This window comes from Hyperolius riggenbachi, chromosome 4 (assembly GCF_040937935.1).
Source record: "Hyperolius riggenbachi isolate aHypRig1 chromosome 4, aHypRig1.pri, whole genome shotgun sequence".
Classification (NCBI taxonomy): domain Eukaryota; kingdom Metazoa; phylum Chordata; class Amphibia; order Anura; family Hyperoliidae; genus Hyperolius; species Hyperolius riggenbachi.
In genome coordinates this window covers 44,763,104-44,785,640 of record NC_090649.1, presented here as the reverse complement: position 1 = coordinate 44,785,640, position 22,537 = coordinate 44,763,104, and the positions used below count along the sequence as shown (strand labels likewise).

Genomic DNA, 22,537 nt, shown 5'->3' with positions numbered 1-22,537 from the left:
CACTTCACAGGGGACCTTTGTGATTCCTTTACTGGAGTCTGTACTGCGGGATGAAGGTTACTTTAAGAAGCCAGAGGAGTTCTACCCCCAACACTTCCTGGACTCAAATGGATGTTTCTTCAAAAATGAGGCATTTATGCCGTTTTCTGCAGGTATCTGTGGCCGGGCCGGGCCGAGGCATAGGCTGGAGAGGCTCCAGCCTCAGGGCGCAGTGTAGGAGGGGGCGCACAATTCATTAAGCTGTCATTCCTAATTGTGTATGAAGCAGAAAGAAATAAGAAAAGGGGATACATAGCAGTGACTGCAAGCCAGATAACTAGATATTAAGGTGTTGGGTAGGTTGTGGGCCCTGTGGCCCTCTTAGTCTAATAGCAATCAGTGTGTGACGGCTGGGGTGGCAGGGATGGAGAGGCGCACTTTGGTGTATCAGCCTTGGGTGCTGGAGGACCTTGTCCCGCCTCTGATCTGTGATTATACTCAAATACATGTCACACGTAGAGGAGATGGATAGAATAGAACATGAATGATAGCAAGATGTAGTCAGTCAAGTTTCTTTCACAGAGTTCCCCGCCTCTGTCAGCTGCTCCCCTTCACCAGCCAGGTGCTTGTTTGTGCTCAGTAGTTATAAGTATAATCTGCTTATTATATGACTATGCAGGGATGGATTTACCCATAAGCACTCTAGGCAAGTGCCTGCTTGCCCCTCTTCTCATTGCTTCTCCACTCGCGCTCTGCAGAGGGAGAGAGGGGGGAGCAGAGGGAGAAATAAAGCCTACTATGACACCTATAGCTGGCTAAACTATACTGTGGCACATATAGCTGGCTAAAATATACTGTCTGTGGCATCTTTAGCTGGCTAACAAATACTGGGCACTTATGCCTGGCTTAGGCTACCTATACTGGGGCAACTATACCTGGCTAACCTATACCATGGCACCTATGGCTGGCTCCTTATACTTGTGGCACCTGTAGCTGGCTAACGTACACTGGGGCACCTATAGCTGGCTAACGTATAATGAGGCACCTATGCCTGGCTTAGGCTACCTACACTAGAGGCAACTATACCTGGCTAACCTATACCATGGCACCTATGGGTGGCTACCTATACTGGGACACCTATAGCTGGCTAACCTATACTGGAACACCTATAGCTGGGTAATCTATACTGGGGCACCTCATAGCTCCCAACTGTCCCTTTTTCGGAGGGACAGTCCCTTTTTGGGAGCCCTGTCCCTCTGTCCCTCTTTCACCCTCATTTGTCCCTCTTTCAGGACTTTGTCCCCCTTTCTATGTAAATATATATATTTTTATACTAAAAATGTGTTTGATTGACTCTAAACTTTATTCCCAAACTTTAAATTGATATATTACAAATTTTTAAATGTTACTATGAAGGAAAATGAACCAGGATAATAAGAACCAGTGTGGTTTGAATTATAAAACAACATATGTTTCTTATGAAATATTTATGGTATGTGTGACTAGGGGCTTGGTGGGGGCGTGGTCAGGGGTGTGGCAGGGGCATGGCTTAAGTGTCCCTTTTTCTCATCTCAAAAAGTTGGGAGGTATAGCTGGCTACCTATACCGGGGCACCTATAGCTGGCACGGGGGAGGGAGGGAAGCACATCTGAATGTCTATGGGGATAAGGGGTGTTGCCTGTGTTAAGGGGCGGTTTTAGGGTGCCAAAACCTATGCCCCTATCGGCTCCTGATCTGTAAATCCGGCCCTGCTCATGGTCGCTTCGTTCCAGCACTCCCCCATTAAAATCTCCCACTGCGGTTGGTTACGGAAGTCTTTGGGATCCCAAGTGCTTCTAAAGACTTCTGAAGCCTCCTGCAGCAACAGAGAGCAGTCTGCAACCCATCAGTTTGAAGACTAAGACTACTAACAGGGGAGCCAGCGCTGGTACACACGGACCGTAGGAGGAACGGGAAGGCTCTATAGGACCCACAGCCTCCCCCCTCCTTAGGCAAGTACTGTATCTGTTGTCTTTTTTTTTTTTTTTTGGTTTGTTTGTTTTTTTGTTTTTTTTTTAGCTTCAGATTTGCTTTAAAACTGAAAATATATTACACTAGATCATGCCATATGTGATTAATTATAAGGTTAAAATCCCCAAACATAGTTGTTATACCAGGCATACCGGGAGGAGGTCCTTTTTATTAGAGGACCACTATGGCGAGAATCATAACATTTAAAATAAATGTAAACACATAAAAATAAGGAAGTACGGTACATTTGTTCCCGATTAAAATGAGGCATAAATTACTTTTCTCCCATGTTGCTGTCGCTTACAGTAAGTAGTAGAAATCTGACAGAACCGACAGGTTTTGGGCTAGTCCATCTCTTGATGAGGGATTCTCAGCATGGCCTTTACTGTTTATAAAGACACTCTCTGAAAAGGATTTATATAAAGATGCTGGCCAGCCTCCCTGCTTGCTACACACTTTTTTTGTCAGTTGGACAGAGCAACTGCCATTCACTAAGTGCATTTGAAAATGAAAAAGAAAAATCCTGAGAATCCCCCATGAGAAGATGACCTAGTCCAAAACCTGTCGGTTCTGTCACATTTCTATTACCTACTGTAAATGACAGCAACATAGGAGAAAAGTTATTTATGGCTCATGTTACTCTGTAAGAAACATACTTCTTATTTTTATGTGTTCACATGTATTTAAAATGTTACGATTTTCGCGGTAGTGGTCCTTTAAGGCTAATGTTCCTCTCCAAGAAAAGGGTACAAATGTTGTAAAGGTAAACACATGCTCAAACCAATTCTGAAAGAAAACTATGCTGAATAATTAACCTATGTCTTTCAGGCAAGAGAAGTTGCGCCGGGGAGAACTTGGCCAAGATGGAGCTGTTCCTCTTCTTTACAACACTGCTGCAAAACTTCACCTTCCAGGCCCCTCCCGGGGCAGAACTTGACCTCACCCCTGCCCCTGGACTCGCAACTCCCCCAATGCCTTATTACATGTGTGCTGTGACTCGCAGATGAATATGATACCTAATGCTTTCAGAGTAGGGATGACCCTGCTAAGGAGAACTCATGGAGAAGCATGTGATCAGTTTGATCAGCTGATAGATTTGTAAGGTCCTGATTTGCTGTGATGACTTCCTGGTTTAACACATGATCAGAACCTTACAAATCGATCAGCTGTTCAAACTGATGACATGCTTCTCCATGAGTTCTCCTAAGCAGGCCATCCCTAATCCAGAGATGAAACTGAGAGTAACGGGAAGACATGGCAGAAAAGTGACCCATCCTGGTCTCCAGGAAAACATTCCATTTTCCTTTAGATATCAGGGAAATCTGATTAGGCAGTGCTAGGTTCACCAAATATACCGGACTTTGTTCAGGGCAATTTTTAGGTTAATTATCTCTCAGGGTGAGTTTGTAAATATTCTGTCCTCTATTAACTTGGGCACACTGCTGTGATATGGTAGCCAGAGGAGCCCCGCCCTCAGTATTAGGGCCGGTTCACACAGACGCTCAGTGAGCATTTACCACCAGTGTCCGGGACTCGTCGTTACAAGCTCCCATTCAAGTGAATGGGAGCATTTGTATCGAGTGGCGTGTATCGTTTATTTGCATGAACGCAGCGTTCCAATCCCGATGTTCCCAATCGTTCCAGGCAACCCTGGATGCCGAATGTAGCGTTGATCACTGCCTTTGTGTCCCCCTACGGGGATGAAAAATGATGGGAAGCTGATGGAAGCCCGTGCAAGCCCCCGAACGAGGTGCCGGCAAAAGGGACGCCGCTGGAAGCTGGACAAAAGCCCGTGTGAACCGGCACTTAGGCTGCCCCCCGTATAGGTAGCCAGAGGTACACTTTAGAAGTTAATAGCCAGAGAGGCGCGCAGTATTAGGTAGCCATATGACCATCTGAATAGGTAGCCAGAGGTGCGTACATACAAAAAAAGGCACCTGAAAATTTGGGCACCCAGTAATGCTGACCGCAAAATATTGGTATTTAATACCGATATTTTACTATGGCTAAACTTAACCCTACTCCCTCGCAGAACCCCCCCCCCACCCGACGGCTAAACCCCCCCCCCCCCCCCACACACACACACACACACACTACCTGCCTAATGCCTAAACCTAAACTCCCCCGCACACACTACCTCCCTCGGGTACCACCGAAGGCGCCGGTAGAAATATCACCATTTGGGTGCCGCTGTGCCAATACATATATAGGGTACTGTACACTCAAATTTCCACTGTGGCAGCCTAATACCAAAAAAAAAAAAGAGTACATTGGCGCCTATTGTGGCGCCCAATTACTCCACTTGCTGCATGCGCCAAAATGTATTGTTCCGGCCAGGGTTTCCCCCCAGTATTAAGTAGCCCTCAGGATAGGAAGCTAGAGATAGTCCCTAGTATAGACAGCAAGCAGGGCCAGCGCTACCATAGAGGCAAAGGGAGCATTTACCCCGAGGCCCCTACCTCTGCTAAGACCCCCGCAGCGCCGACTCTGCTCCATTCTGCCTGCTCCCCCCACTCCCCAGGCCCTGCAGCTGTAATGGCAGTCATAATTAACTATAAGTATCGGCAGGTGCGCGAGACACACTGTCCCCTCTCACTCTATGACCCGACGTGTGTTTACAAATGACGCGCCGGGTCATAGAGTGGGAGGGAGACAGCGTGTCTCAGAGTACACGCATTGCCCATCCGCTCACCAGCCGGGACTAATAGGTATTTATGGCTGCTTGCAGGGCCCCGGGGAGCAGAGGGGTAATAGCGCGGGGGGGGGGAGGAAGCTTTGCACTGGGGGGCCACAATGCTATAGTTTGCCCCAGGGCCACAGGGCCCCTTAAACCGGCCCTGGCAGCAAGAAGAAGCCCCCAGCAGTTGGTAGCCAGAGAGACCTCTAGTATTTGTTAGCCAGATGTGACCCCAAATATAGGCAGCCAGAGAGAGTCCCCCAGTGCATGCATATTCATACATTGCCCAGACAGTTGGGCGCAGGTGAGCCGCATGACGGCTCACCCTGCTGCTGCTGAAATTCCAAGCAGTGTTGAAAAGTTTTCCCCTTCCAAGTAGTAGCAATTTGGAGGGACATAAATCATGGTCCAGCTATTGCCAGCAACCAAATGACACATGCTCAGGCTGGGGAGCTTTAGCTTTACAGATATGGTGGTGCCCAACACAGGCGCTATGCGATAGCCAACGAGCACCAGAGTAAATCGCTTCAACCCTCAGTATAGGTAGCCAAAGAGGGTGTCCCCAGTACAGGTAACCGGAAAAAGGCCCCCAAGTATAGGTAACCGGAAAAAGGCCCCGCAGTACAGGTAGCCAGAGACGGCATATCCTGTGAAGATAGCCAGAGAGCCCCCCCCCCCCAGTACATGTAGACAGAGAGGGCCCCTGCAGTATAGATGGGCAGAGAGGGAGCTCCCACCACCCGCATCCAGAGTGTGCAGCAGAGGGATGAGGTAACTCCCCTCTCCAGGATAGAGTGAAGACTCGCAACTCGTATCTTTATCTTTCAAGGTGTTCAGTCTCTATGGTGTCTGTCACATGTCGAATGATGAAGCTGGCACCATGGAGACTGAATGCTTAGGTGTATGAAGGCTCAGGGCCCTTTTCCACTAGCGGCGATTGCAATGCTGAATCGCAAAAACGCTAGTGATTTTTAAATCGCCACGGTTTGCATTTTAACATGGGAATCGCGGTAGGTAATTTCCACTACCGCGATTCCTTTTTAATCAAACGCAATCGCGCGGTGCGGAGCGTTCTTTGACGCGATTTTGCTATGCAGTGCATTGCATAGCACAATCGTGAACGCAATCGCCGGGAAGTTTCCTGCACTTTGCTATTCAGCAATCGCTAAAGTTTAGCACGAACGCTAGCGATTGCTAGTGGAAAAGGGCCCTCACTGACACACCAACCCCCCAGTGTAGCCATGTAGCCCACCCCCAATCATTGCTGTTTTTCCTTGCCTTGTCCCCTCCTGTTGCCCTCATTTTTGTAATTGCCCATTTACCCTTCTTAATACAACACTTAAATTGCCAGTTGCAATATTACATTTTGAAATAAAGAGATTTTTTTCCTGATTTGTGTCCCTTTTTTCTCGATGCTCTATCAATAACAAAACACTTTAAAGGGGACCTGAACTCAGAACTTCCTCTCTGCTCTAAAAGATAAGCAACAGCATAATAACTTTTCTTTGCTACAGCTGGTACAAATCCTGCAATGAATCACAGTGTATCTACTGCCTGCTTTCATGGGAGCAGACATATTGTTAACATCCTGTGTTTTCAAATTAGCTGTTCAGCCGAGGCAGCCAGCTGACACAGCTGAGAGATCAAATGACCCTTGTAATTAGTCACAGAGGAGGGGGGGATTAGACAGGCTAAACTCTCTAAATACATACAGAGAGCTTTTTTCTATGTTTTCCTTCTGTCCTGTGCAAGAGTTCAGGTCCACTTTAAAGGGAAGGTTCAGGGAGTCTCAAAAAAAAAAAATCAATTTCCGCTTACCTGTTGCTTCCTCCAGCCCGTGGCAGGCAGGAGGTGCCCTCGCTGCCGCTCCAAAGGCTCCTGGTGGTCTCCGGTGGCTGACCCGACCTGGCTAGGCCGGCTGCAAGGTCGGGCTTCTACTGCGCTCCAATCTGCGTGTCACTGGTGCGCGCTGACGTCATCGGACGTCTTCCGGGCTGTACGGCGCAGGCTCACCAGAGACCACTGGGAGCCTGCGCAGCGGCGCCGAGGGCATGTCCTGCCTGCCACGGGCTGGAGGAAGCCCCAGGTAAGTGGACTTGGATTTTTATTTTTTTGGGAGACTCCCTGAACCTTCCCTTTAATGCTAAGGATAGGGAAGTAGATGCCAATAAGATGAATAATGGGTTATTTCATATAATTCAAGAAATACAGGTGGCCATAGCTCCAGCGTGAACAGGGTAATGCCTGTCCTGATAGCCTGGCAAGGCCTTTCCTATATATAACATGAACAGCCAGGCTACCCCTGCAACAAAATGAGCTGTTCCATCCATTTGTGGTGAGTGATAATGGTTTTCCAGCTCTCGTTAGGTTCAAGTTTTTGACAGACGTAGATTAGTGACAGCATCGTCACAATACAATTTTTTTACCTGCATTGTATTAATTTTCAGTTGTTAGGTGCTGAAAAATTATTTTTGTAGTAAACTTAGACCTCTTTCCCACCAAGACGTTGCATTTTAGGGGACGTTATAGGTCGCATAACGTGCCCCTAACGCAGCGCATGGTGGTGTTGGAGCAGGCCGCTACCTAGAGCTGCATTAAGCAGCTCTTGGTGCGCCTGTTTTGTCCTATGCGCCGGCGGAGACCACGTGAGCAGAACACTCCGCATCACGTGGTCCCGCTAGAGTTGGGCGAACAGTTCGGCTGTGTTAGCCGAACTGCAGCCGAACTGTTTGGCTGCCCAACCTGTCATTTTGATGTGGCTCTTACTACTTCCGGGTCGCAATGACCCGGAGTAGTACGTCTGCGCTGGCCCGGCAGAGCGCGTCCTAGATCGCGCTCCCGTTGCCGGGCACTCTCTGCGCATGTGTGTGACATCACTCATGACGTCACACACATGCGCAGAGAGTGCCCGGCAACGGGAGCGCGATCTAGGACGCGCTCCGCCGGGCCAGCGCAGACGTACTACTCCGGGTCATTGCGACCCGGAAGTAGTAAGAGCCACATCAAAATGACAGGTTGGGCAGCCAAACAGTTCGGCTGCAGTTCGGCTAACACAGCCGAACTGTTCGCCCAACTCTAGGTCCCGCCAGTCAATAAGCGGCCGCTCCAGGAAATAAACACTGCAGTGCAGTGAATATTAAATAGCCATGTGGCTGGCCGCATTAGCAGACTCTCCCCGTCTCCTCTCCACCCCCAAAAATAAAAAAAAACACATCACTGAGCATGTGCAAACAGCCTAACACAGCTAAAGCTGCTTAGAATGCACAGCATGCTGCATTTTATGGGAACGTGTAGCGTTACCCTGTAACACAACGTGGGCACTGTGAAAAGCCTATTCATTTTACATTGCTGTGAGTTAGGCTGCGTTACAGGCTGCACTAACATGTGCCTGTAACGTCTTACTGTGAAAGCAGCCTTAATGTCCAGGTCCCAAACAAGTGCCACCATAAGTATATAAGTGTAACACTGGGCATGGTAAACCCAGCTATAATAGAACTTCGGTTATAGTGAACCTGTTTTTGGCCCTTGCGGTACTCTGTATCCAGCTATAGGGGAAAGTGTAAAGCAACAGTCAGAGACCCATGAGCCATAATCGGTGGTCGGGCTGGCAGCCACTTATCACCTGCTCATTATCTGCACCCACCTCTGGGCACATGTAGATGACCGCAAGCACTGGCTGATGCATGGACTAAAGACCACAAACTGCATCAGCTGGCCAGTCCTATGTTCATAGCTCACAACTGTCCCTCTTTTGGAGCAACAGTCGGTCTTTGGGAGTCCTCTACCTCTTTCTTCATTATTTGTCCCTCTTTCAGGACTTTGTCCCTCTTTCTATGTAAATAGATGTATTTCTTTACTGAAAAATGTGTTTGCTTGACTCTAAACTTTATTCTCATCATTTAAATTGATATATTTCTTACTTTCAATTGTTAATATGAAAGAAAATGAACCAGGATAGAAAGCACCAGTGTGGTTTGAATTATAAAACATCATAATTTCCTTAAGAAATCTTTATAGTGTGCATGATTAGAGATGTGCCAGGGGTGTGGTTAGATGTGTGCCAGGGGTGTGGCTTAAGTGTCCCTCTTTCTGATCTCAAAAAGTTGGGATGTATGTATGTTTCCTGTGTAAGCTTCTGCCTGATTACTGAGGGAATTGCCTATCACCTGTGACTTGCTTGTGCATGTTTGTTATGTATGTACAGTATTTGCTTGTGCATGGCTGCAATGCTACAGTATCATCCAGGACAAAGGAGCACACTATCAGTACCTGCATTAGCTGGTGAGTCCTATGCTTCCTGTGCAAGCTATGGCATGATTATTGCATACACATCTCTTTATATTGAGTACTTTACATGTTTATGGAGCTTAGACACTTGACAAAAAAAGACTCCCAATTATTGACTGAATTAAGAAACACTAGTATAGTGTACTTTATGTGCTTGATTATCACATTTTCTGATATAGTAAACTAATGATATAGTAAATTTTCTAGCCAGGTCAATTTGAGATTACTATAAAGGGATTCTACTGTAATTAAAGTGGTCTGAAACTCAGCATTTCCTCTTGGTTCTAAAAGATTATTTACAGCATAAAATCTACTACCACCAAACAAAATTGCAGCAGAACAGCATTCAAACAGTTAAAGGGAAACTTAAGCCTGAGGGGAAAACCAGTTTTACCCTACCGGCCCGCTGCAGTCGGCCTGCACCCATGCCGGTATTAAATGAGTCTCAGGTAACCCACTGCAGCTTAGCACGCTACTGCACCAGCGCGGCCCTGGCCACGCTCATAATGGATAGCTCTCCTGTGTCCAGGAGCATCCTGTGCAGATGCAGTAGAGATTTACTTGTACTGCCCCTGCGCAGGATGCTCCTGGCCAAGGGAGCGTGATCGATGACGTGGTGCGGGGCCAGGGTCACGAAGGCGCAGTAGCCAGCTAAAAAAGCCAGTCGCTGATAATGAAACTAAGCTGCGGTGGGGGACCTGAGGCTCGCTTATTACTGGAGTGGGCGCAGGTTGACTGCAGGGGGCCAGTAGAAGCCCCCGGTAAGTAAAACAGTTTTTCCCCTCAGGCTTAAAGGACCTCTGTCACAAAAATCTTAACACTTAAAATATATGTAAACATATATAATTAAGAAGTATGTTTCTTCCAGAGTAAAATGAACCATAAATCACTTTTCTCCTATGTTGCTGTCGCTTACAGTAGGTAGTAGAAATCTGACAGAACCGACAGGTTTTGGACTAGCCCATCTCCTCATGGGGGGTCACAGGGATTTCTTTATTTTTAAAATGCACTTAGTGAATGGCAGTTGCTCCGTCCAACTGCTAAAAAAGTGTACAGTGAGCAGGGAGGCTGGTCAGCATCTTTGTATAAATCATTTTCAGCGAGTGTCTTTATAAAGAATAAAGGCCATGCTGAGAATCCCCTATGTAGAGATGGACTAGCCCAAAACCTGTCAGTAATGTCAGATTTCTACTACTCACTGTAAATGCCAGCAACATAGGAGAGAAGTAATTTATGGCTCATTTTACTCTGGAAGAAACATACTTCTTATTTGTATGTGTTTTCAATTTTAAGATTTTCACGACAGTTCCTCTTTAAGTTTCCCTTTAAAGAGGAGCTCCAGTGAAAATAATGTAATAAAAAAAAGTGCTTCATTTTTACAATAATTATGTATAAATGATTTAGTCAGTGTTTGCTCATTGTAAAATCTTTCCTCTCCCAGATTTACATTCTGACATTTATCACATGGTGACATTTTTACTGTGGGCAGGTTATGTAAGCTGCTCCTAGCTGTTTTGGCTGTTACAGACAGCTGTAAACAGCCATTTCCTGTCTGTGAACATTGTTACATTGTGGCAGTTTGCCCAGAGTACCACGGTACCAGAGCCTCTTGTAGGAGGGGTTTCATCACAAAATCAGTCATACAGCGCCCCCTGATGGTCTGTTTGTGAAATGCAATAGATTTGTCATGTAAAAGGGGGTATCAGCTACTGATTGGGATAAAGTTCAATTCTTGGTCGGAGTTTCTCTTTAAACGCTGCACTTTGTTCTTCAGTGTAAAGCTCTTTATGCCTGGTATAAACCATACAATTTTGTGTTAGATAGATGGTTCGATAGATAATTTCCATCATGCCCGATATTATTTTCGATCATTTTTCTGGTCGATTTCTCATACAAGTAAATGGAAATTGATAAGAAAAAATAAGAGAATCAAGTGGGAAATCGAGCGGGAAATACAATTCGAAAATCGATTGAACGGAAAATCGACAAAAAAATGCATCGTGTGAACCTAGCATAAAGGTTCTGGCTGCATCTGAAGTGATAACATTAACTTTTGTTTACATTTCTTTGTTTGTTACAATTAGTATACCGCCAGCAGCCAGCTGAAATTGAACTGCACACATTGTAGAACCAGAGAGAGCAAACAAGTGATCAATGGATACATTATAATATATAAATATAGCAGCTATGCAATTAAATGCAATGGCAGCTTTCAGAGCTGATGTAACGATTGTGGAATTATCTCCGTGGTCAGCGCACAAGATGTGCGCTGACACTGCGGAAGTCCTCCACAAGCGTATTAAACGACAGAACCCAGCTTTGGTGCAATGCACCTGTAGAGAGAAAGTGAGCACAGAGACAGAATGTATGTGTGTCCACTAGTGTTGGGCGAACAGTGTTCGCCACTGTTCGGGTTCTGCAGAACATCACCCTGTTCGGGTGATGTTCGAGTTCGGCCGAACACCTGACGGTGCTCGGCCAAACCGTTCGGCCACATGGCCGAACTAAGAGCGCATGGCCGAACGTTCCCCGAACGTTCGGCTAGCGCTGTGATTGGCCGAACGGGTCACGTGGTTCGGACCCGAACGCGCTCTGATTGGCCGAACTGTCACGTGGTTCGGGTAAATAAATACCCGAACCACGTCATATCTCCGCCATTTGTCTGTGGGTTTAGCTTTGGGTAGGCAGGCAGGGTAGTTCGCGCTCCAGCCACACTAGCCAGGGTCCCCCCAGTCATTGTGTCGCTGCTGGGAATAGTAGTACACCGCTCGCTCAGCCACACTATATAGCATTTTGTTTACTGCCACTCTGTGTACCTCGCTCAGCCACACTATATAGCATTCTGTTTACTGCCACTCTGTGTCTGCTGGGAATAGTAGTACACCGCTCGCTCAGCCACACTATAAAGCATTCTGTTTACTGCCACTCTGTGTACCTCGCTCAGCCACACTATATAGCATTCTGTTTACTGCCACTCTGTGTCTGCTGGGAATAGTAGTACACCGCTCGCTCAGCCACACTATATAGCATTGTGTTTACTGCCACTCTGTGTACCTCGCTCAGCCACACTATATAGCATTCTGTTTACTGCCACTCTGTGTCTGCTGGGAATAGTAGTACACCGCTCGCTCAGCCACACTATATAGCATTGTGTTTACTGCCACTCTGTGTACCTCGCTCAGCCACACTATATAGCATTGTGTTTACTGCCACTCTGTGTCTGCTGGGAATAGTAGTACACCGCTCGCTCAGCCACACTATATAGCATTCTGTTTACTGCCACTCTGTGTCTGCTGGGAATAGTAGTACACCGCTCGCTCAGCCACACTATATAGCATTGTGTTTACTGCCACTCTGTGTACCTTGCTCAGCCACACTATATAGCATTGTGTTTACTGCCACTCTGTGTCTGCTGGGAACAGTAGAACACCACTCGCTCAGCCACACTATATAGCATTGTGTTTACTGCCACTCTGTGTACACCGCTCACCCAGCACACTATATAGCATTGTGTTTACTGCCACTCTGTGTCTGCTGGGAACAGTAGTACACCGCTCGCTCAGCCACACTATATAGCATTGTGTTTACTGCCACTCTGTGTACACCGCTCACCCAGCACACTATATAGCATTGTGTTTACTGCCACTCTGTGTACACCGCTCACCCAGCACACTATATAGCATTGTGTTTACTGCCACTCTGTGTCTGCTGGGAACAGTAGTACACTGCCGCTCACTCAGTCACCCCATTACTATATAGCATTGCTGGGATCTGTAGTACTCTGCTCACCCACCCATACCATTGTACTGCCAGTCACTGTGTATATTGCTGGGATCTGTAGTACTTCACTCACCGTCAACCACTATATAGCATTGCGTACTCTGCCAGTCAGTGTGTATATTGCTGGGATCAGTAATACTCCACTCAACGTCAACCACTATATGAGCTCACCATGAGTTCCTCAGAGACCGCCGCTGTGAGCAGCACTCCCAACAACAGCAACAGCCAACGCCCCACGCAAGCTATAACATCCACCCCAGCAGCCAGTGGTCAGCAGCAGCCCTCCCCGGAGGAGAACGTTGTGTCCATCGATCCGGCGCCAGAGCGATTATTGAGGGCTGCCATTGAGGAGATGATGGGGCCTGATGTGGAGGAGGAGGTCGGGCTCAGGCCAGCATCCCAAGTTAATGTTGAGGACGATGAGGGGTCTGTGTCTGGGGATGTTAGGGTGGCAGAGGTGGTGGGTGGGTCAGACTCAGGAGAAGAGTTGTATGATGAGGATGATGATCGGGACCATCTGTATGTGCCTCAGAGTCCAACCCCGGAAAACATGTTGTATCGTGTGTTTAGGTACTAAAATCTGCGTTCCCACTTCCCAGTACTGCCCGGGTCCACGGATCCATATAATTTTTTGGGCAGCACTATCAAACTGTGGTACTATGAGTGAGTTGCCATGGTCCTTCTGTGCTGTCACACTCACCATCTGTCTGCAGATGGATTGTTCAACACAGCTACGCCATCTGACATGTAGTCCTTGACCATCTTCTCCAGGCGATTGGTGTTGGAGGACGTGGAACTGCCCGATTGCTGTTCTGTGGGCTGCTGCATGGGTGTCAGAAAATGTTCCCACTCCAAGGACACTGCCAATACCATTCCCTTTTGGGCACTAGCAGCAGCTTGTGTTCTTTGCTGCCCTCCTGGTCCTCCTGGGTTTGCTGAAGTCAGTCTGTCGGCGTACAACTGGCTAGAGAAGGAGGAGGATGTCAATCTCCTCTCTAAAGTCTACATTCTCAAGGGCCTGCTGGAATTGTTCCATTTTTGACCTGTCTGACACTTTCTTCAATCAGTTTTTTAACATTGTGTTTGTATAAACTGGGTATAAACCCAGTAATTGGTGTTGTCCAGAATAATGAATAATAATGAATAGTGAATAATGCGCGGGCCGCGTTCAATGCAGTCTAGCATGAATTGAGCCATGTGTGCCAGAGAATCCTGCCAGACTCCTCTGTCTTCATGTTCTTGTGAGCGTTGTGATTGTTGTGATGCACCATATTCGTCACCAGCATCACTTTCTTCCTCTTCTGCTGTCCATTCCCGCTAAATTGTGGAAGTCCAACGTTCACCGCTCTGTCCCTCGGCAGTGGGGGCATCCAATTCCTGCTCCAATTCCAGCTGTTCCTCGTCCTGTTCTTTGTCATAGCTGGGACCAGCGTTTCCTGAGGCAGGTGGCCTGATGTTGGTATCATCACGCTGATCGTTTTCATCTTCAGATTCCCCCACTTGCATCATGCCAGCGGTTTCCATCTTCAACATTGATTTCTTCAGTAAACACAGCAGTGGTATTGTAATGCTGACTGTAGAGTTGTCACTGCTCAGTCACAAGCAACGTGGATTGCTCAAAAGTTTGGAGGACTTGGCAGAGATCCAACATGGTGGCCCAATCAGATCCACAGAAGCTTGGTAGCTAGCTGCTGGAATGCGCCTCGGCACTGCGCAAAAGCATGCTAGCATGTGCAGCGTAGAATTCCAGCGCGTAGGAAGGGACATCACCCAGCGAGCGATGGTGCGCTAGATTGAAGCACTCCTGCATCTCTTGGTGAGTCCTTCAGAAGCGGTACTGGACTTTAAAAAATGTTTGGTTTTTTTTCCTTCAACAGAAGATCTGCCACGTTGGAGTGAGGAGGACGCCGACGACCCCGACACCAAGCTGAACCCCGGCAAACTCCAAGCAGAGGATCTTCAGGAACCCTCAAGGCTTTGAGCAAGCTGAGGAGGATCAGCAGTCCCGACGAGACCTCTCCTCATATGTGACTGTGTGCAGTGGAGTAGAGCTCCCCAGAACAACCTCTTAGACATGGTCAAATTCGGCTTCGGGAGATATCCGGATTTTTGCTATCCGGATATCTCCCAGTAATGCTGGGCGGGGGGGTCAAGCTTACCTCTCTGACGTCTTCTTCGGTCGTCCCTCGGCGCCTCCCACGATGCGCTCCATGCGCGTCACGTGATTACAAACACTTCCTCCTTCAACCCGGAAGGAGGAAGTGTTTGTAATCAGGTGACCGCCGCTTGGAGCGCATCGTGGGAGGCGCCGAGGGACGACCGAAGAAGACGTCAGAGAGGTAAGCTTGACCCCCCCCGCCCAGCCCGCACAGCATTACTGGGAGATATCCGGATAGCAAAAATCCGGATATCTCCCGAAGCCGAATTTGAGCATCCCTGCAACCTCTCACTTGTGACTTTGTCACTGGTCACTTTGTCACTTTGTCATTTTGTCACTCTGTCACTTGTCACTTTGTCACTTGTCACTTGTCACTTTGTCATTTTATCACTTTGTCATTTTGTCACTTTGTCAGTCACTTTGTCACTTTGTCACTTTGTCACTGGTCACTTTGTCACTTTTCACTTTGTCACTTGGTCACTTGGTCACTTGGTCACTTGTCCAGATGATCTCGGTACACCTCCTGCGATTCAAATTCCTGCACACATTGCTCTGGGATTTAGGTGTGATGAATGATGCATCTAACTGGCCACCGGAGGCAATTAAGGCCTTCAAAACATTGAAAGCAGCTTTCTGTTCCGCCCCCATTTTGCGTTATGTTGAGTTGTTGACGTCATGTTCATCCTCGGCTTCGCCTTGCATTTCAGTGCGAGGTGCATTTTCCACAGAAAAAGGTTGTGAATCCGGGCACAACATTTGTGGCTGTTCCATTGACCTTTCACAGGTAGAAGATTGTGGGGGTGGGAATAGCTCCTCCGAATAGCCCATTGTGTCCTGAAAACTACTCATTGCATTGCTTTGCGCACGCATTTTTTTTGTCCTCATGCAAGGCCTGAGTTTTTGCGCCTGAAAGCGTGGCCTTCTCCTCCTGTGCCTCCTCCTGTTCCATCACGTCTGCTGCTGCTGGGTTAGCGTTGCCGCCCGGTCCCTGTTTATTGAACCTCTTATCTTTATTACATTTATGACTGCATGGCGGTACAAAGCATGCTATCCGCACGCTTCTTGTCCTCATGCAAGGCCTGGGTTGTTGTGTTTCAAAGCGTGGCCTTCTCCTAATGCGCCTCCTCCTGTTCCATCACGTGTGCTGCTGCTGCTGCTGGGTTAGCGTTGCCGGTCCCTGTTTATGGAACCTCTCATCTTTATTACATTTATGACTGCATGGCGTTACAAAGCATGCTATCCGCACGCTTCTTGTCCTCATGCAAGGCCTGGGTTGTTGTGTCTCAAAGCGTGGCCTTCTCCTCCTGCGCCTCCTCCTGTTCCATCACGTGTGCTGCTGCTGCTGCTGGGTTAGCGTTGCCGGTCCCTGTTTATGGAACCTCTCATCTTTATTACATTTATGACTACATGGCGGTAAAAAGCATGCTATCCGCACGCTTCTTGTCCTCATGCAAGGCCTGGGTTGTTGTGTCTCAAAAAGCGTGGCCTTCTCCTCCTGCGCCTCCTCCTGTTCCATCACGTGTGCTGCTGCTGGTGCTGGGTTAACGTTACCGGTCCCTGTTTATGGAACCTCTCATCTTTATTACATTTATGACTGCATGGCGGTAAAAAGCATGCTATCCGCACGCTTCTTGTCCTCATGCAAGGCCTGGGTTGTTGTGTCTCAAAAAGCGTGGCCTTCTCCTCCTGCGCCTCCTCCTCCTGTTCCATCACGTGTGCTGCTGCTGGTGCTGGGTTAGCGTTACCGGTCCCTTTTCCTGGAACCTTTTCTCTGTATTACATTTATGACTGCATGGCGACAAAAAGCATGTTACCTCTGCAAAGAAACATGACATTTTCCACATTTAAAAGACAGTTTTTCCTTTGAAAATTTACAATCAATTTTCTCAAAAACTATAAGCTCTTTTTCAAATATTTTTTTTCCTCTTGTACCCACTCCCAAGGTGCACATACCCTGCAAATTTGGGGTATGTAGCATGTAAGGAAGCTTTACAAAGCACGAAAGTTCGGGTCCCCATTGACTTCCATTATGTTCGGAGTTCGGCGCGAACACCCGAACATCGCGGCGATGTTCGGCGAACGTTCGCGAACCCGAACATCTAGGTGTTCGCCCAACACTAGTGTCCACCAATCCAGTCGTCACCCGGCGACGGTGAACATACAACAGTGGAAACCAAGTGGGAACGCAATCGCAAGAGTGGCGATTGCCAATAGTGACACAAGACCGAGTAAGACAGAGCACAAGTGTAGCAAGAAAGACACAGCAAATAACAATAATCAGAACGCCAAGGAAAATAACAAACGCACTCGCTAAGCGCGGTCGCCGCGCGAAAAGCGCAACAGCGACAAAGCACGCTAATGTGTTTATAGCATGTAAGGGGGCTTTGCTATTAACCGCTAAAGTCGGCGGGGTTTGGCGGGATATAATCACCAATGCTTTTTCAGTGGAAACTTTAAATTCAATTTTCTCAAAAACTATAAGGTCTTTTCAGGGCAGTTTCTAGGCTAAAATGCACCCAGGGCGAGAGTGTAAAAATTGCCCCCCCCCCCGCCATGGAGCCAGGTATAGGTGTCCACAGTATAGGTTAGCTAGGTCTAGTTGCACTCAGTATAGGTAGCAAGCTATAGGTGTCCACAGTATAGGTAGCCAGGCATAGGTGCTCCAGTATAGGTAGTGGGCTATAGGTACCCCCAGTATAGGTAGCCAGGCATAGGTGCCCAAGTATAATTGCCCCCAGTATAGGTTAGCCAGGTAGGTGCCTCCAGTACAGGTAGCCAGTATAGTTTCCCCCATTATAGGTTAGATAGGCAGTTGCCCCTGGTATAGGTTAGGTAGGTAGGTGCCCCAGTACAGGTTACCTAGGTGGGTGCCTCTAATATACGTAGCCAGAATAGTTGCCCCCAGCATAGGTTAGATAGGTAGGTGCCCCCAGTATAGGTTAGTTAGGTAGGTACCTCCAATATAGGTAGCCAGTATAGTTGCCACCAGTATAGGCTAGTAAGGTAGGCACCCCCAGTATAGGTTAGCTAGGTAGGTGCCAGCAGTATAGGTTAGCTAGGTAGGTGCCCGCAGTATAGGTTAGATAGGTAGCTTTCCCCAGTATACATTAGATAGGTAGGTTCCTCCAGTATGGGTTGGACAGGTAGGTTCCCCTAGTATACGTTAGATAGGTAGGTTCCCCCTAGTATAGGTAGGTGCCCCCAGTGTATAGTTTAGATAGGTAGCTTCCCCCAGTATAGGTTAGGTAGGTAGGTTCCCCAGTATAGGTTATATAGGTAGTTTCCCCCAGTATAGGTTAGGTAGGTAGCTGCCCCCCTCATAATGGAGGGGGGATCCACAGTCGCGGGGAGGGCAGCCCAACCTCTCCCTCCCTTCCTCTCCCCAGGCCACCCTCCGTGCTCTCCCCTCCAGACTGCAGAGTAATTAGCGCAGGAAAGCGCTGTGCACAATTACTCACCTCCCAGGTTCCAATCGCCGCTGGTCTTCTCCTCTCTGCATAGACGGTGATACACATGCTGCTTCCTGTTTAGCGTGTGTATCAGCGTCTATGCAGAGAGTAGAAGACCAGCGGCGAGTGAGCGGCGATTGGAACCTGGGAGGTGAGTAATTGTGTACATCGCTTTCCTGCGCTAATTACTCTGCAGTCCGAGGGGGGAGCACGGAGGGTGGCCAGAGGAGAGGGAGGGAGGGAGAGGTCGGGCTGCTTTCCCCACGGCTGCGGCTCCCCCCTCCACTACAGCGCCCCCTCCCTCTGTACTCAGGGCTGCCGCATGGCTGCACAGCCCCTAGAAACGGGCCTGGGTCTTTTTGAAAAATCTTTTATTTTTAAGTTGTATCCACTGATCACCTTTATAATCCATGCAATTTTGGTGATTGTAACATGTATGGGAGCTTTGCTATTGACATTAAAGGTAAATCTGGATCACAAACCGTGATCACAGATTTTACAGGCAATCACGGATAAAATCCGAGTGGGATTCGTCAGTCAGTTTCAAATCCGAATCACAATCACGGTTTATCCGGATTTTGGGACTGCCGTCGCCAGATTTTTTTGAATCCGTGATCGGGATTATCCAAGCAACACTGAGATTCCCCCTTTAATACAGGCTTAGCAAGTGTGCATTGAAAAAATGAAGGCTGAACAAAGAACTAGGGCTTTAAATGATTTGATTGGTATTTGGAAGCCATTGTGCAACTTAAATAGAACCTTTTTGGCTCCGGGCAATAAAGTTCACCAGGATAATTGAGTAACTTTGGATTAGGAGGGAGGGAGGAGCTGTTGTTTCAGCATTCATGTACATTTATAAGCTAGTTCATTGTGAATGCTGGGGAGCAGGAGAGAGAGTAGGAAGCTTGCCTAGAACCAGAGGGGAAAGAAAAGGTAAGTCTGTAAAATACTGAGAATGCTTCCAATTTTTTTCCTCCATGCCCTGTACTTTGTTCTCAAATAGAGTCAATTATAGTGTGACTGTTGGATAACTTTGTGAGTTTACCAGGAAAGCTGAATTTGTGTGATGTTGTTGGTTTCACAAACATCCAGTCCCATCCAAATATATATATACGAGTGAGGTTCTCTTTACTGTTCTTCAGTACACTTCTTTGTTTGTAAATACATTTTAAACAGGGCCGGCGCTACCATATAACTCCTTTTTTTAACTCCTTTTTTTTATGTAGCACTTTTCTCCTGTCAGACTCAAAGCACTTGTGAGGCAGCCACTAGAGCGCACTCAGCAGTAGAGTTGGGCCGAACGGTTCGCCTGCGAACGGTTCCATGCGAACTTCCGTGGTTCGCGTTCGCGTCCCGCAGGCGAACCTTTGCGGAAGTTCGGTTCGCCCTATAATGCACCATGGAGGGTCAACTTTGACCCTCTACATCACAGTCAGCAGGCACAGTGTAGCCAATTAGGCTACACTAGCCCCTGGAGCCACTCCCCCCTACTAAAAGGCAGGCAGCGGCGACCATTACGGTCACTCGTGTGCCTGCATTAGTGAGAGTAGGGCGAGCTGCTGCACACTCTCTCTCATAGGGAAAGATTAGTTAGGCTTAGCTTGTTCCTGGCTGCATACCTGTTCTGTGAACCCACCACTGCATACCTGTACTGTGAACCCACCACTGCATACCTGTTCAGTGAACCCACCACTGCATACCTGTTCAGTGAACCCACCACTGCATACCTGTTCAGTGAACCCACCACTGCATACCTGTTCAGTGAACCCGCCACTGCATACCTGTTCAGTGAACCCGCCACTGCATACCTGTTCTGTGAACCCGCCACTGCATACCTGTTCTGTGAACCCACCACTGCATACCTGTTCTGTGAACCCACCACTGCATACCTGTTCTGTGAACCCACCACTGCATACCTGTTCTGTGAACCCACCACTGCATACCTGTTCAGTGAACCCACCACTGCATACCTGTTCAGTGAACCCACCACTGCATACCTGTACTGTGAATCCACCACTGCATACCTGTACTGTGAACCCACCACTGCATACCTGTTCAGTGAACCCACCACTGCATACCTGTTCAGTGAACCCACCACTGCATACCTGTTCAGTGAACCCACCACTGCATGTGAACCCGCCACTGCATACCTGTTCTGTGAACCCACCACTGCATACTTGTACTGTGAACCCACCACTGCATACCTGTACTGTGAACCCACCACTACATACCTGTTCAGTGAACCCACCACTGCATACCTGTTCTGTGAACCCACCACTGCATACCTGTTCTGTGAACCCACCACTGCATACCTGTACTGTGAACCCACCACTGCATACCTGTTCTGTGAACCCACCACTGCATACCTGTACTGTGAACCCACCACTGCATACCTGTTCAGTGAACCTGCCACTGTATACCTGTTCTGTTCAGTGAACCCGCCACTGCATACCTGTTCTGTTCAGTGAACCCGCCACTGTATACCTGTTCTGTTCAGTGAACCCGCCACTGCATACCTGTTCTGTTCAGTGAACCCGCCACTGCATACCTGTTCTGTTCAGTGAACCCGCCACTGCATACCTGTTCTGTTCAGTGAACCCGCCACTGCATACCTGTTCTGTTCAGTGAACCCGCCACTGCATACCTGTTCTGTTCAGTGAACCCGCCACTGCATACCTGTTCTGTTCAGTGAACCCGCCACTGCATACCTGTTCTGTTCAGTGAACCCGCCACTGTATACCTGTTCTGTTCAGTGAACCCGCCACTGCATACCTGTTCTGTTCAGTGAACAGTTTGGTGTGTCAGTGTGAAGCAGTACCTTAATTACACTACCTGATTGATGTATACACATGCAAGATGTTTTAAAGCACTTTAGGCCTATCATTTAGCATTCAATATGATTTCTGCCCTTAAAACGCTGCTTTGCGTCAAATCCAGATTTTTCCCGGGGACTTTTGGCGTGTATCCCACTCCGCCATGCCCCCCTCCAGGTGTTAGACCCCTTGAAACATCTTTTCCATCACTTTTGTGGCCAGCATAAATTTTTTTTATTCAAAGTTTGCATCCCTATTGAAGTCTATTGCGGTTCGCGAACTTTAACGCAAACCGAACCTTCCGCGGAAGTTCGCGAACCCGGTTCGCGAACCTAAAATCGGAGGTTCGGCCCAACTCTACTCAGCAGCCAGTAGCAGTGTTAGGGAGTCTTGCCCAAAGAACTCCTTACTGAATATGTGCTGGCTTACTGAGTGGAAGAGCCAAGATTTGAATCCAGGTCTCCTATGTCAGAGGCAGAGCCCTTAACCATTACACTATCCAGCCACATAGGCAAGGGGGGCAATTGCCACAGGGCCTCAGAGCTCCAGAGCCTGTAGGTGACTCTCAATGTGGCCCCACCCCTCCAGGCCCGCTGTAGTGGCAGATTGAAACTGGGGTGACACCACTGGATGCTAACCTAAAGCTTACTTGTGTCTTACAACACATTGGTTTAAAGCTCAGGCAGGGGAGGACTGGGACCTTTTGGCCTGGGGGGAAAACACAAATTAGAGGCCCATTTTTACAGCAGCCCCGGCCCAAATGATATCACACACATGCCCCATGTGCTATATTCCAGTAGTGGGAGAGAGGTGAGAATAGCCTGATATGGATCAGAGAGCGTATCTGTATTGCAGCCAAATCACACAGAGGCTACTTGCCTATAATATCAATCCTGTCCCTGCCAATCTCTCACACAAGTCCTGAAAGCAGCCTCTTTGGAGTCTAGGGGCTGTCTTCCAGCAGACGTCCTGGAATCTAGGGACTGTCTGCCAGCAGCCCTTCTGGAGTCTAGGGACTGTTTTCAAGCAGGCCTTCTGGAGTCTAGGGATTGTTGAATACTTTTCAACCTATACAATACCTTATGTAACTGTGCACATGCAGTCATTTTAACAATGGTGAGAAACCAGACAGATTTGTTCCCACAGACCCTGCAGGCAAGCCTCTGCTCTGTATCATGCTACGTATATTTAACATCTTGCCCACCCTCTAATTGCTCTGTAATTGGGCATTGATTTGCCTCAGCCAGCCTAGTGGTTCACATTGCCTTAAACAAAAACATCAATGCACCAGGCCATGCACCAGCCCTAAATCATTAAATAAGAGGCAGCCTGGGGGGAAATCTCCCCCCTTCCCCCCCTGGCCAGTCCTCCCCTGAGCTCAGGT

General features: G+C 48.0%; 1 protein-coding gene across 1 annotated transcript in view; it reads left to right on the top strand.

Annotated features, from left to right (window-relative positions):
• The window catches only part of LOC137504635 (uncharacterized), a 99,508-nt gene that overhangs the window by 30,840 nt on the left and 46,131 nt on the right, over positions 1 to 22,537 (top strand). Inside the window, exons 9-10 of the mRNA XM_068233216.1 lie at positions 11 to 152; positions 2,818 to 2,993. Coding sequence (XP_068089317.1) covers positions 11 to 152; positions 2,818 to 2,993 — 318 coding nt within the window. The remainder of the gene's footprint in view (positions 1 to 10; positions 153 to 2,817; positions 2,994 to 22,537) is intronic.